The sequence below is a fragment of the Zasmidium cellare genome (assembly GCF_010093935.1).
Source record: "Zasmidium cellare ATCC 36951 unplaced genomic scaffold M409scaffold_19, whole genome shotgun sequence".
Classification (NCBI taxonomy): domain Eukaryota; kingdom Fungi; phylum Ascomycota; class Dothideomycetes; order Mycosphaerellales; family Mycosphaerellaceae; genus Zasmidium; species Zasmidium cellare.
In genome coordinates this window covers 107,491-120,720 of record NW_022986963.1, presented here as the reverse complement: position 1 = coordinate 120,720, position 13,230 = coordinate 107,491, and the positions used below count along the sequence as shown (strand labels likewise).

The 13,230-nt window shown below is 53.9% G+C and overlaps 6 protein-coding genes across 6 annotated transcripts; 4 read left to right on the top strand and 2 right to left on the bottom strand.

The window, feature by feature from the left end:
• Positions 1-1,114: 1,114 nt before the first annotated feature.
• Positions 1,115-2,244, top strand: M409DRAFT_55048 (uncharacterized protein; the record flags this gene model as incomplete). The annotated part of the gene is made up of 5 exons (XM_033812896.1): positions 1,115-1,339; positions 1,391-1,550; positions 1,604-1,754; positions 1,805-2,094; positions 2,240-2,244. The coding sequence occupies 5 exons, from the start codon at positions 1,115-1,117 to the stop codon at positions 2,242-2,244; spliced, it is 831 nt and encodes a 276-aa protein (XP_033667068.1).
• An 802-nt stretch (positions 2,245-3,046) lies between these two features.
• M409DRAFT_23367 (uncharacterized protein) lies at positions 3,047-4,906 on the top strand (the record flags this gene model as incomplete). The annotated part of the gene is made up of 1 exon (XM_033806762.1): positions 3,047-4,906. The coding sequence occupies one exon, from the start codon at positions 3,047-3,049 to the stop codon at positions 4,904-4,906; it is 1,860 nt and encodes a 619-aa protein (XP_033667067.1).
• A 1,171-nt stretch (positions 4,907-6,077) lies between these two features.
• Positions 6,078-7,952, bottom strand: M409DRAFT_23366 (uncharacterized protein; the record flags this gene model as incomplete). Its single annotated transcript, XM_033806761.1, has 2 exons — positions 6,078-7,384; positions 7,433-7,952. 2 exons carry the CDS (start codon positions 7,950-7,952, stop codon positions 6,078-6,080), a joined length of 1,827 nt encoding a protein of 608 aa, XP_033667066.1.
• Positions 7,953-10,062: 2,110 nt separating this feature from the next.
• On the top strand, positions 10,063-10,842 carry M409DRAFT_23365 (uncharacterized protein; the record flags this gene model as incomplete). The annotated part of the gene is made up of 2 exons (XM_033806760.1): positions 10,063-10,111; positions 10,160-10,842. 2 exons carry the CDS (start codon positions 10,063-10,065, stop codon positions 10,840-10,842), a joined length of 732 nt encoding a protein of 243 aa, XP_033667065.1.
• A 476-nt stretch (positions 10,843-11,318) lies between these two features.
• On the top strand, positions 11,319-11,805 carry M409DRAFT_23364 (uncharacterized protein; the record flags this gene model as incomplete). Its single annotated transcript, XM_033806759.1, has 2 exons — positions 11,319-11,555; positions 11,647-11,805. The coding sequence occupies 2 exons, from the start codon at positions 11,319-11,321 to the stop codon at positions 11,803-11,805; spliced, it is 396 nt and encodes a 131-aa protein (XP_033667064.1).
• A 102-nt stretch (positions 11,806-11,907) lies between these two features.
• Positions 11,908-13,225, bottom strand: M409DRAFT_55044 (uncharacterized protein; the record flags this gene model as incomplete). The annotated part of the gene is made up of 3 exons (XM_033812895.1): positions 11,908-12,632; positions 12,694-12,948; positions 13,003-13,225. The coding sequence occupies 3 exons, from the start codon at positions 13,223-13,225 to the stop codon at positions 11,908-11,910; spliced, it is 1,203 nt and encodes a 400-aa protein (XP_033667063.1).
• Between the last annotated feature and the right edge of the window lie 5 nt (positions 13,226-13,230).

The window sequence follows — 13,230 nt, the reverse complement described above, 5'->3', positions numbered from 1 at the left end:
GACGGAGATTTTCCTCCATCCGAACAAGCCTCGACAAGCTTATCTTGGCCATGAAACGAGCAGATTAAGCACAGGACCACCTTGTTGCTGGACGTTATCCACCTCGGCCGAGCAAGCCCCACGGCGTTTTGTGCTCTGTTCCAAGCAGGGCATCTTCAAGGTGTGCAGCAATGGGTGACCACAGAACACTGATCTGCCACTTTTGATGTTTTGTGGCTGAATGGCCTCGAGGCAGGGAACGTCTCATGTAGAAAACCGTCGTAACTTTTGCTCGTCGACTGGGCCAACCGCACGCTAGACGACCGTGGAACTCACACAACGGGCCAGCCATCCTTCAATTGGAAAGAGCTGGTATTAATCCCGGCTCAACACTACCGTGACTGCGATGCAAGACAAAATTGCCGGAAAATGGTGTGCTGCAATATATCATGTGCCGATTGCCTTGATAGCGACATTGCAAGCTTGACCACTCGACAGTGCCGCATGACCAATGTCTGCGCGAACAACATGGTCGAAAGTATGTTCAAAACGAGTCGATTGGTTTGCCGATCGGTCAAGGGTGTCATGCTAGCCTTCTGGGTGAACGAGAATACTTTACCTACCACAGCCGTTTATTACAGCCTTCTACCGAGACTTTCAGCATGGCCCGCACGATGCACGAGGTTGACGGCAACGAATGGGCACAAGATCGACACTGGTCGAGTTGCCTTTTGCAGCTGCCTACTAACCTCGTGCCCATCCTCGACCATCATGCAGCTAATGTAGATGGTAGGCAACCCCGGGTTGAACAAATGGCTTGCATCTACAGGGACGATCAATCGGGAAGGTGACCGTCGAATGCATGCTCTGCCACTATCGACCTCCTGTAATTACTGCAGAGACGCATTATGGAGTTCGCCCGCCTTCAGACAGACGACTGGAGTTCACCTCAGACGGAGGTGCCTCCCTTTAGCCTTTACTCCGACCACAGGCTGGTATGGCTATGGAGAGGTTGACCTTTTGCACAATATAAATATCAGGTGGTGGTTTCCTTTCTTCGATCCTCCCTCACTCACTCACAACTGCTTCCCTGAACCATCTCCCCAATCCCCAATCCCCACTCGCCCTCGTCAAGATGAAGGTCACCTTTGCTGCCACCAGTGCTCTCCTCCTCAGCGGTTTCGCCACTGCAGCGCCCTTCACAGAGCGACGTCGCCAGGCTATGGAACGTCGTCTTTCAAACAGAAGGTCGGCCGATCAAAGCAGGACTGGTCAACCACTCGCTGTGAACTACACCACTTTGGACGACAGAATAAAGATCGAGAAGAGCAAGAATGCTCAGTACTCCTCGAACTGGGCGGTGAGTTGTCTCGCAGGAAGATGTTACTGCTAGCGTACTGACGACACGTAGGGAGCCGTGGAGATCAGCACAAGTATAACTCAAGTCGAGGGCACCGCCAACTTTCCGGAGGTGTCAGTACCTACAGGTGGAAATAGCAACACTGAATACGGCGGATCTGCTTGGGTTGGTATCGATGGCGATACGTGCTCTACCTCAATCCTTCAAACTGGTAAGAATGAACTGCTTTCGATCTGGATGTCACACATACTGATTTCTTTCCAGGTGTCGACTGGGTGATTCAAGGTGGACAAGCTCAATACGCCGCTTGGTATGAATGGCTGCCAGAATACTCCTACAACTTCGACATCACGGTCAACCCAGGCGACGAAATCTTCATGAAAGTCGTCGCCAACTCGAAGACCAGTGGCACCGCGTAAGAACCCACCCTTCCACCCTCTCAACTCAGCTTCTGACACTCCACAGATACATCACCAACAACTCAACCGGCGAATCCGTCTCCCACACCTTCAGCGGCGAGACGGCGCTCTGCGAAGAGAACGCCGAATGGATCGTGGAAGACTTCGAGACGGTTGACAGCTCCGGCAACGCCGAGCTCATCCCCTTTGCGAAGTTCAGCACCGTGACGTTCGAGGGCGCGTCGTATGTCCATGGAGGCACGACGTCGGGGATCTCGGGGGCGAGTATTATGGATATTCAGCAGGATGGAAAGGTTCTTACGAGTTGTTCGACGTCTGGGGAGGATGAGGTCGTTTGTGAGTATGCTGGGTAGGTGCGCGTTGGGGTTTCAGCGTGGGAGGTGTTGGCGAGGGTTGCATTTGCATGTTTGGCGTTTTCTGAGAGGATTTTGGTCTTGCAACTGCATGTTGGCGTCTTGAGAGCCGCTTATCGAGTTGATAGCATGAGATACGAGGGACGGCTGAACATGAATGAACTACTTTGACCGCATACCGACCGATCTCGTTCGACAACTTCGCTCGAGTGATCCCTTCGCTTGGAGCAACCTCACCGACAAGATGAAACTGATTAACGACGGCTGCATTCGAACTGCAGGACAAGAAACGAGATAGGACAACCACTGAGGCGCCCTCTCTACTGGACCCACCCAGCTGTGCCGCATGCCCACAGAAGCGAGTCGATCAAACACAACCACCTCCAGCAACGAGCACGTCGCTTTCGGCAACCTTTTCAATCTGCTTGATCCGCTATCATCGCCCTCCGTATCTTCGGCCGTCGATAGCGGTATCCAGGATTAGCAGCCATGCCGTCCTCGACTTGTCTCAAGTTGGCGCCTGCCTTCCAGTCCGCACGCCGGGGCCATCAAGCCGGCGGTTAGGGGCTCAATTTAGAACAGGCCTCGCAGAAGATCAAACTCAGTGATGGTAGCGTTCAACTCAACACGAAACGTAGGCAGCCGCGGACGGCTCGTTTCTGCAGTGACGGCTCTTGATTTGCTCAAATTGCACACTGACTTCGCCGTGATAGGAATCGTCCTCGAGGCTCGGTCTGCCCGTTGCACCCCACGCCGCCTGTCAGGATGGTTGCAGAGGCGACTTCGAAGGCTGAGGCGATGGTGCGGGCGGCGTGGAAAAGCCAAGATGTCTGTCAGTTGGATATATTCCTCGGGGTTACTGCTCAGCCTGATGGAATGTATTGTGCAGCAAGACAAGGCGATCCCAGCTCATCACTGGATCCAACCAATTACAAATGGCAAGCTCTCGACCCTCTACGAGTTCGAGTGTTCATGACGAGACGACTTCCTTCGGCTTCGACTCTCATGATTGCAATCTGTCGACTGTCGGTGATGGCACCCACAGACTCAAGCTTCTACCACCATCGCTCCAAAGCACATCCGATGCTCACCACAGTGGTGATCCCAATCTGCAGCCTCTCGGTATTCCACATCGAAAGCCATATCTTGGTATTCCGGACATCTCTGCGCTCGCGATATCGACCGTGTGCTGCATATCCGCGATCTTCGCTGTCGAACACAACAACCTTGCCTGGCATCTCGGAACGACCAACCAACTCATCGTCTCAGGCTTCTTGCTCAGCGTGATGAACCTCTGCCTAGGAAAATGCACGACCTTCATCTTCGTCTTGGTCGAAGCGCGCTTCGGCCGATCGAAACTTCAGAACTACGACAATATTCTTCGGAATGAGGTCCTTGGGCCCAGGCTGGATTTCGTTTGGCGGACAACACTTGCGTGCTTCATGGCCTTGCCGATTGGTTTGAGCGTGGCGTATAAGACGTTCACGGGTGGTTCGAGTTCTCATCTTGTGAATACGACAGCGATAATCGGGATGCCGCCGGAGTATGGCCTTTTCAACGTTCCGAATTCGTTCCAGGGGGATATCGGTCGATATTTCAATGCCTCTCTGCCACTTCTGTCAGCTTCGAGCCTCGTAGATTCGGGCAATGGGACCCAGACTGAACCACCGTTTTCCGAAAGTTATCCGCATTACTATGGCGCGAATATGTTGCTTCTTAACGACACATCGGTCGCCTTGCTAGACCTGCCCAGGGATGGCCGCTTGACCGAGCTGCAGAACTCCCTTAAAATTGGCGAGTCACTCCTACTCGAGGCCGATGTTCATGGCAGTGTGGCTACACAACGCGAGCCCCGACCTTCTGAGGACCCAGACTTTCACGAGGCTTGTCTCGACAAGAAGATGGCTGTAGCGACCGCACCTATGAACGACGGGGACGCCGTATTCCTGCTAGCTTCATTATCCACTTCAGACAACTCGCGAGTGTGGTTCGGCTTCGCGCCCGGTGGCTTGCCAAAGTGCAGCGACTACGGGCCATACGGGAACAGGTACGACATAAGACGACATGCCTGCCACGGCGTCTGGTCGATCACAAGAGCCGGCATCGAGCTTTCCTCAGGCTCGTGCGACAGTGACGAATTGCCAAAGCTCAATCAGTACATTTTCACCTCCAACACCTTCTGGCTCGGCGATACATTCGTCCAAACGCTCATGGAGAACGTCGGCAAGTTCTCAAACTTTACGGGTCCGCGCAACGAATCTCTCTGGAAGAACCCGAGTATGACGGCAGCCATGGCTGGTATCGTCTGGTCCAAGGCAGTCGGTCTCCCGGGAATGAGGTTCAATGACACTCCCGCAACACTCAACGGCCAAGTCGGATGGGGTTGCTGTAACATCACGCTGGGTGACAACGGCTTATTGTACGAAATACCAAACGAGATCGCCATCGTGATTCGACCCACGCTCAAACGTAACTGGCTCCTGTACCTCGTCTTCGCCGTTCAGCCCATCTTGATGGCTGCACTCATGGCCGGATCAATCATCTTGCACTCAGTTCCACTTGGCCAGGGGTTTGGTATGATCTCCATCTTGGCTGGGATGTATCGCAACAGAGACCAGCTGGAGGTCTTTCGCGGTGCGTCGCTTTCAGGGGAACTTCGAGAGGATGTTCGCATAGGCTTTCTGCCCCGTCACTCGAGTGTCAAGGATCAACACTGTTCTATAGAATGCCAGATTGGCAGATCGCGCGATCAGCTTCCTGTGGGGAAGATACGGCCGGGTGTGAAGTACTCGTGAAGGAGGAGGATCGTAAAGGAGATGGCGCATGGACATGAGCGAGGGATGAGGTGGCCATCAGCAGCGCTCTCTTGATCATCGCGAGCCATTATGAGAACAAAAAAGAATGCACATAACACGCGCTAGTCCGGAGATGACACGTGCGTGGCATCTACAGGAGTGAAGAGGAGGAATACCGATGCTGACTTACAAATTTTCAAGGGTTTACACCGCCACTAGGCCGAGAGGAAAGGTCGACTTCACCTCGTCTCCTGAATATACCAAAGAGAAGACGGATATTCCGGGTGAACCCAAGCAGAGTGGTTCATGCATGTAGCAAAGACGAGTCGAGCTCTTCGAGACGAGGGAGGAGGGACACGACTCGGGAGATGGCAGAAGCGGAGAGAAGGAACAGGAGAAACACATATGACGTGAAACTCATAATGAGCTTGCAACGACGGGAGACGTGCATGTAGCGAGGAGTTAGGATTTTCGATCTATGGTTTTTGCAGAACACAGGTTCATGTAGTATACATCTCGAATTACAACAAGCAAAAGAACAGATAATCGGACAGTTCAAATCCATACTTCCTCCTTCACTTGATTGGTATCCCAAATGTCTTCTCTGGCTTCAACCCCTGAATTGCCTGCCTTAGTATCCCTTCCCCTTCGCCCACCGATTCGCCCTCGCCGAAGCTTTCGGTTGTCCAGCCAGCGCGAAAATCAGAATCCCTGCGATCATGAGACAGACCATGAGTAGAGAGTAAAGGAGCGGTTGGATGATGTCGCGTCGAGTGCGTAGGTTCATAGTGGCTGTTGGGTTGGTTGTGTAGGTGGATGCTGGAAAAGGGTTGGAGGGGGTTGAAGATGCTGGATCTTGAGGGGCGGGTGATGGGTGGTGGGTGGTGGAGAGGTGTGTGGTGGGTTATGGGTTGTGGGCTAGGGTTGTGGGCTATATTCATAAGTGATGGGTGGAAGTGAACAATGGGATTGTTCGTGAATGGTTCTTTGTTGTGCTTCCTTGTGTTCAAACAAAGAGTCATTTGACTGGGTAAGACACAACATTGCATGATCTATTCTACAACATCCAATCAATCGCCCCCTAACTCGCTCGCTCGCTCGCTAATATTATACATCGCTCACAGTAACATACACTCGTTAAGGACAGAATTCGCATTCAGTCCTGCAGTCCTCACAGTACAGCAAAAACCTCCGACCTCCTAACTTCCTCCCCACTCTCCACAGCACCCACCTGCACAAACTTCGCCCAGCAAGGCACATTGAACTGCGTCTCAAAACCTCGATAGCCAGTCGTCCCCGTCAACGTAAGACTGTCTTGTGAAGTGCCCACGTAGACATTCCAGCCCGTGACCTCTGTTGCGCCGTTCCAGCTGACGTAGCCATGATATGCGCTCTGTGCACCGCCGTGGCCCCATTCGCCGCCATAGCTGGACGAGCTGGAGCTGCTCGATTGTGTGGAGTTGGCTCGCTCGACGAACAGGCCCGGAGCATCGCTAGGCGTTGCGTGCCAGCCCTTCAGTTTGTAGGCACGATAGATCTGTGCCAAATTATCTGGCGCGATGCGGCCTTCCCAGATGGTGTTGCCTGCTGGATCAAATTCGATCATGCGCGGAAGTTGACCGTAGCAAGCGAATTGATTCCCATTCTCGAGGCGCGGGGTATATGAGCCTTGGCTGTAGGAGATGAGGTCTTCCTGCGTCTGGACTCTGCTGATCAGCTCCGCCTGTGAAGTATTTCCATCGTTCGGCTTCGGGTGGAAGGGGAGTTTGTAGACGAGGAGGGCGGTGGGGATGTTGGCCTGATCCTGGTTCGGGACGTAGTTTTCGTTATCGAACATGGAGATCTCGAGGGTGTCGTTAGTGACATTGTGAGGACGGACGAAGTGTTCCCAGCGGAAGTGGCCGTTGTCTGGGAGAGGGCCGAAGTCGCCGCCGTCGTCGCCCGAGAAGTGCCAGATGATCTCGCCAGTTTTGTCGAGGAGATAGATGGTCCAGAGGTGGCGGCTGTTGAGGAGGTAGTAATCTCCGATGTTGACGACGGAGTTGATGTGGAAGTAGTCGTAGGGAGCGCTGTAGTTCCCGTCGCCGGCGCTGACGTTGAGGGGAAGATGGGACTCGTTGATTGGAGCATGTTCGAGCGAATCCCAGCGGAAGGGAACGTCGCCGGTGGCTGGGTCGAGTTCGTAGAACTGGCTGCTCCAAGCCCAGCCATCTTTGGGGCCACCTTGCGAAGACAGGTCGGCGGGCGTGGCATTGTATGCGGACGAGAGAAGGGTGTTCCGGTCGGTCACGTACGACTCGTGGATATCCGCATCGCATTTGAATGTTCCGTCCGTGGAGTAGTTGAGGGATGGGTAGTTTGGGCAAACGACGGGGCCGACTTGGTACGTCTCGTCGACGAAGGTGACGTTGCCGTAACCGTGGCCGACGTTGGTCCCGGAGGTAGTCTCGCCGCTCCAGTACGTTAGATGGGGTTTACCTGGGAGACAGTTAGTAAAGCACACGCAGTCGCATGGCTTCTACGCACCATTGTAGTCTTGGAACTTGAGGTTAGTGCTGATGCCCCTCGGACCAGACCAGACCAGTTGACCTTTGTCTGTGAAGATCTTGGGTGACGGACGCTTGGTAGTGTTCAACGGGAGCGTGTCAGAGATCGTCAGGAAGATCAAGCCAGGTGCCAGCTCTGCACCAGTCGAATTGATCTCCCACTCTGGTGGAGTCAGAGGCGAAGACTTGAATACTTGATAAGGCCAGAGCCACCCTCCTACCTGGGTGACGTCGTGGTGCTCAACGCCTGGTCCAGGATCTGATGGTGATTGTGGGTTGCAGGTGTTGCTTCCACTACCACTGCATTGAGAGCCGTAGCATGGTGGCGATCCATGTCCTGGGGGAGAGCCAGACCAAGGTGGGGAGCCTTGCCAAGGCTGACCGTTATCAGGAGGTGAACCTTGCCATGGTGAACCTCCACCGTAGCCAGGCGGCCCGTTGGCAATAGGGCTGGCGAGTGTTCTCGATGTGAGTATGAGAGTGATAAGATACGAGAGCATCTCTTTCAAGTAGATCAGACGATAAAGTTGGATGGAATGAGAAGGCACATTACAGGGTAGCTGAAAGCTCTTATATGTAAGAAGTCTTCTGTTCCGCTGTTTCAACCTGGCAAAGTATGATGGCGTTGCTCACCTACCTATGCAGAACCTGTGCCACGAACGAATCCTGTTGCTTGACACGGTCTCATCGTTCCTGGCCGATCGATGTCAGAACGGCTCCGAAGTGTCCGTGTGCGCGTTTACAGCATCTAGTGCGAGGGAATGCGGTGTCGACAGAGACCGATCCGACAGCAGCGAGATTGGAGTTGGAACGATGTGTGGCTTCGAAGAGGCAGTGAGGATTGCAGGGCTGGGCCTCTCAGGAGCGAGTTTGAACCATGGGATTGCTTCGATATCCCGCTTCATGCGCTGGAGAAAGATAGGTATGCGTACTATGACGGAACTGCCACCAGTGACCAGGCTGCTGCGTTGCTGTTCGGGCCCAGCCATGAGCGGTCGGTCGGTGTTGATCATTGAATCGCACCTTGATTGTGTTTCGGAATAGTGGAGGTTTTGGGGCCAGAAATGGTTTGGTATGCGCCTCAAATCGAGCAGATTGGACTCGACGTCAGAGTCCCTATGCTGACGAAGCAGGAAACCCTGAGCTTTGAGGGATACAAAGAGGTAGTAGGACCTCAGCTGGCTGAATAGGCCGCGCCGGATACTGCCGAATCCTTCAAATGCGTTCGCTTAACCAGAAGAGGTTTAGTGTGCGTGATGAGTGAATGAGTCTGAGCGTCGCATTTTTAGCACTGTGCCTGGTGACGGTACGCCATCTGCAGCTGAAAGAAGAATTCCATGATGCCGGCCATTGCCCAAGTCATTGTAGACAAGCAATTTGCCGCATGAAATAGAAGGCTAGATGTCCTGTGCTCACTGATGTTCCCTCGGAGCCCGCTCAGGCATGTACTTGAAGCGCTACGAAGCAAGGCGATGTATCGCTGAAGGCCTCTGCACGAGCCTACGGTATTGAAGGTCCAGACAGCATAAGCTGCTCGCATGGAGCTGGGTAGGATTGTGAGTCCTTTCCAAAATGCTGATCCATCTGCAAAGGCATGATAAAGTGGCCTGAATATGCAGGTTTCAGATTCCACCATCATGCGTGCGGAAATGAAAGTCTTCGTTCAAGGTGTCGGATCCGGGTATACTTTCACGACATATCCCTTGCCTCCAGTCGCAGTTCTGCGGGAATTATAGGTCTGGATCTCCACGCACCAGGTAGGGCGTCGCTGACGACTGGCAGGTGGGGTGTATTGGTAATATGAGGAGGCAGGACATGTTGACACCATTGGATCATAGTCAAATGTCACCGGTTTCTGGGGATATCCGATCCCCTGCTGAGAAAGAGCAGCCGCTGATGAACAAGGCCATTTCCTTCTGGGAGTCTGAGCCAAATGGATGCAGATCCTTCATTCGACTTCACGATCCACATACGTGCTTCCATGCAAAGAGGCGTCTGGCTCCTAGGTATCGTCGCAGACAAGCCCAAGATGACCAGGCGGACCAAAACATGTCATGACCGGACCGCGTGGACACAACAAAAGGCATCACGGATGGATGGATGTATCGTCAGAAATATTTCCTCCCTCTCCACGTACGGACGAAAAGGCAGGGGTAAGCAGACGTGTTATCATCAATCTGCCCTTCCATTTCCCCTCTATTTGACCGTGGGTGCAGTAGCGGTAAGCAGAGTGAATAGGAAGGGCGTCGTTTTCATGGGGAGAAGAAGAGGGAGAATTTCGAAGCGCGACGCTGAGGTTGAAGGCGGTCATGGCACGTGCCTCACGCCAAGACGTTAAGCGGGGCGGGCAGAGCGAATGGAAGGCGAGCAGTTGACGGCCTTCACGAGCGAATAAGGGAAGCACAGTTGGTAGTGTGACTCTTTCGCGGCCCAACACTGCCCGGAATATTCACCTACAACTCGGCCTAAGAGTGGCGACTGATATATACGCGTGACTCGACCCTCGCTCAACCCCCTCCGAAAACACCGCACTTCAAAAGCCTGCCTTTCTCCTGCAACGACCCCGCCATACAAGCGCCTTGACCGTTATCGACACCCACCACCGCCAACATGTCTAGCAGAGGCCGAGGAGGCAAGTTCCAGAAGGCCAAGCGAGGAGGTACGTACATTCAAATCGCCCACCTCGACTCATGCTGATTTGTACGAGGCGGCCGCAACTTTAGCAAGAACCTCCGCCCCCTCGACGCAGATGGCGGGGAGCGCAGCATGTGGGCTGAGCCAGTCGAGGGCGACAGCGACGACAGCGAGGAGGAGTCTTCGGAAGAGGAGTCGGACGATGAGGATGGCCCAGCAAAGCCAGCGCAAGAAGACATGACCCGTGAACAGCGCCGCGCAGCAGCAAAGGCGAAGAAGGAGGCCGCGATCAAGAAGAAGCAGGGCACAGCACAACCAGGAGATCTCCCCCCAAGCGACTCCTCGGAGGAAGAAGACGACGCTGACATGCCTGCGAATCCAAACCATAGCACGGCGGCGAGGAAGCAGGCTGAGAAGCCCATCGAGCCAGCAGGTGAGCGCAAGATTGTCAAGAAGACCGACGATGTCAGCCAGCTTTCACGGCGCGAGAGGGAGGCTCTGCAGGCTCAGCAAGCCAAGGAGCGGTATCAGAAGATGCATGCTGAGGGCAAAACGGATGAGGCTCGTGCGGATTTGGAGCGTCTCAAGCTTGTGCGACAACAGAGAGAGGAGGCCGCTGCGAGGAAGGAGGCGGAGAAGGCGGAGAAGGACATGATCGAGAAGGAAAAGAAAGAGCAGATGGCGAGATTGGAGCGACAGCAGGCCTTGAAGGCTGCGAGAGGCGGACGTGGCGGAAAGAAGGGAGGCAAGGCTTGAGGTTGTTATTGCGACTTTACGGGCGTGGCCGAGGAGACTTGCATATTGCGTCGCGGAAGTCATAGATGCATGGTATGGAGTCTGCTTGAACGATATCAGGATTATGAAACAATTCAACATGAGCGAGCATGTCTTGGCAATAGTTCCACTGACTGATCTTCACTAATGGCAGCATCTACGTTCCGCAGACATCTTGGGAAACCTGACCACCAACACCAACTTCGTCAAAACCGCGAGGGGAGTGGATACGTCCATGGACTCAAGCTGGTTCCGAAATACTTCGAGTTGCTATAGTAAGCAAGACAGCTAGCCCCTGCTCTCATTGACGCACGTCGAACCTCAGCTCTTGGCGGAAGCAGTATATCAACATCTCCATCTGGCAAAAATGCGAAGAACGACACCTCGACCCGAGCAACCAAAACCACCGACCTCACACCCCACCCCACCATCATCAACGCACCCCCAAAACCACAAAAATGGACCCCACCCAAATGCCCCCCGAATGGTTCACACTCCCCTCCTTCGCCTTGCACGTCACCATTCACATCGCCCCCTCGAACGTCGAGAAATTCTTCGCCGCCATGAAACCCGCCTTCGAAGCCTGCGCCAACGAGCCCGAATGCCTGTATTTCGAGATTTTCCAGGATCCTGTAGATCCGGGGAAGATCAGTTGGGTGGAGAATTGGAGTAAGGGGTTGGAGTGGTTTGCGAAGGTGAGTCTTCCGTAGGCAGGCCAGGCAAGGGGAGGGGGGAGAGGATGGGGATTTCGTTGTTGCGAGGTGAAGGCTGACGGGTTGATTGTAGCATCAAATGACGAAGGAGTATTATAAGCCTTATTTGGAGGCCACGGAGCCGATGTTTATTAAGCCGAGGGAGTTTAAGGTGTTGAAGAGGGTGGAGGGGTTTGTTAGTTCGAAGAAGGGGAATTTTCAGGGGGCGCTTGCTGGGGAGTATAAGAACTAGGCCTTGGGGAGCGAAGAGTACTTGAGGGTACGTCTATATCTATGGCTAACAGTGACAGACATTTTTTGACTCTACTTGCGAGGTACCAGTTCCATTCCCTCTTCACAAGGTATATCTAAAGTTGACATGAAAGTCACACTCCTCCTCCAACGTCCGTTCAAGATGCGGATGGGCCTCTCCGCGCGCAGCATACTCCTCGAGGATTCGATCGCGCTTCCTGTTCAAGTGCCTGAAAGCTATCATCATAGCCACGGCGACGATGATAGCGAGGACCTGAAACGCAAGCACCGTAGAATGACCAGTGATGAACCGCGGACTCCCCTTCCCATACAACTGAATACCCATAATCGCAAAAGCCTGAGCAAACACCTCGGCCAGCGCCCACGTCGACGCACGCTTCGTAAATCCGGCATTGTTGATCCCGAGCCATGCGACTCCCAAGACGATGCTCGTATACGTCCCGCTGATGATGAGGCATGCAGCGACCATGCCGGCGAGGGCTGTGTGATCTGTGAGGAGGACGATATATCCCGTCGCCGACATTGCGAATCCGCATACCATGAACGGGCCTTTGAGGTTGAGTTTGTCGCTGATGTAGCTGATTGTGAGCATGGCGGCGAAGGCGAAGGCGTAGGGGATCACGGAGAAGAGCTGGGCGTTCACGTCGCTGTATCCTAGTTGTTTGATGAAGGTCGGGAGGAAGACGCCGGTGGTCGATAATGTTAGGCCTGTTGCGCTGTTGAGCAAGGCGAAGGAGTAGCTTTTTGGATCGGTGAGCGTGGTCCAGACTTGGCGCCAGGATGTCTTTGCTCCTTTGGTGTTCCAAGCTGTCAAACACGTGTTAGCTTTGATGACTTGCCTAAGGCTGGGAGGAAACTGTGGCCTTACCAGCTGTTCGTTCCAGCACAAGCTGGATCTCCGCCTGACTGAATAGCCAGTGCTTGGTATGCTGGAGACGATCAGGGTAGCGAGGAAGTAACGCTGCCGCAACCAACCCGAACGCAATCGCGATGACTCCTTCGATCAGGAAGAGCCACTGCCAGGGAGCACGGCCACTGTTACCAACGGTCAATGTGTCTCCAACGGCATACGCAATCAGCCCACTGAAAGCTCCGGCAAGCGTAGCGGATGAGAAGATGATAGCTAGAGATCTCTCAGTAACAAGGCTGGACGAGGCTATTCCCAAAGCCAACTTACCACCCCGAAACGCAACCTCTCGCCTCGTATACCACAAAGTCAGATACAATCCCGAGATCTGCACGAACGCCTGACCAACCCCAACGAGAAATCTCAGCGCATACAGCGTCGACAAATTCCTCGCCGCAGACATGGCACAGACGAAACTTCCAAACGCGGCGGTGGCAAACCCCAGCTGGAGGTACGCTGGCACGGCTCGCATGAAAACAGAGCCGGGGAACATGAAGA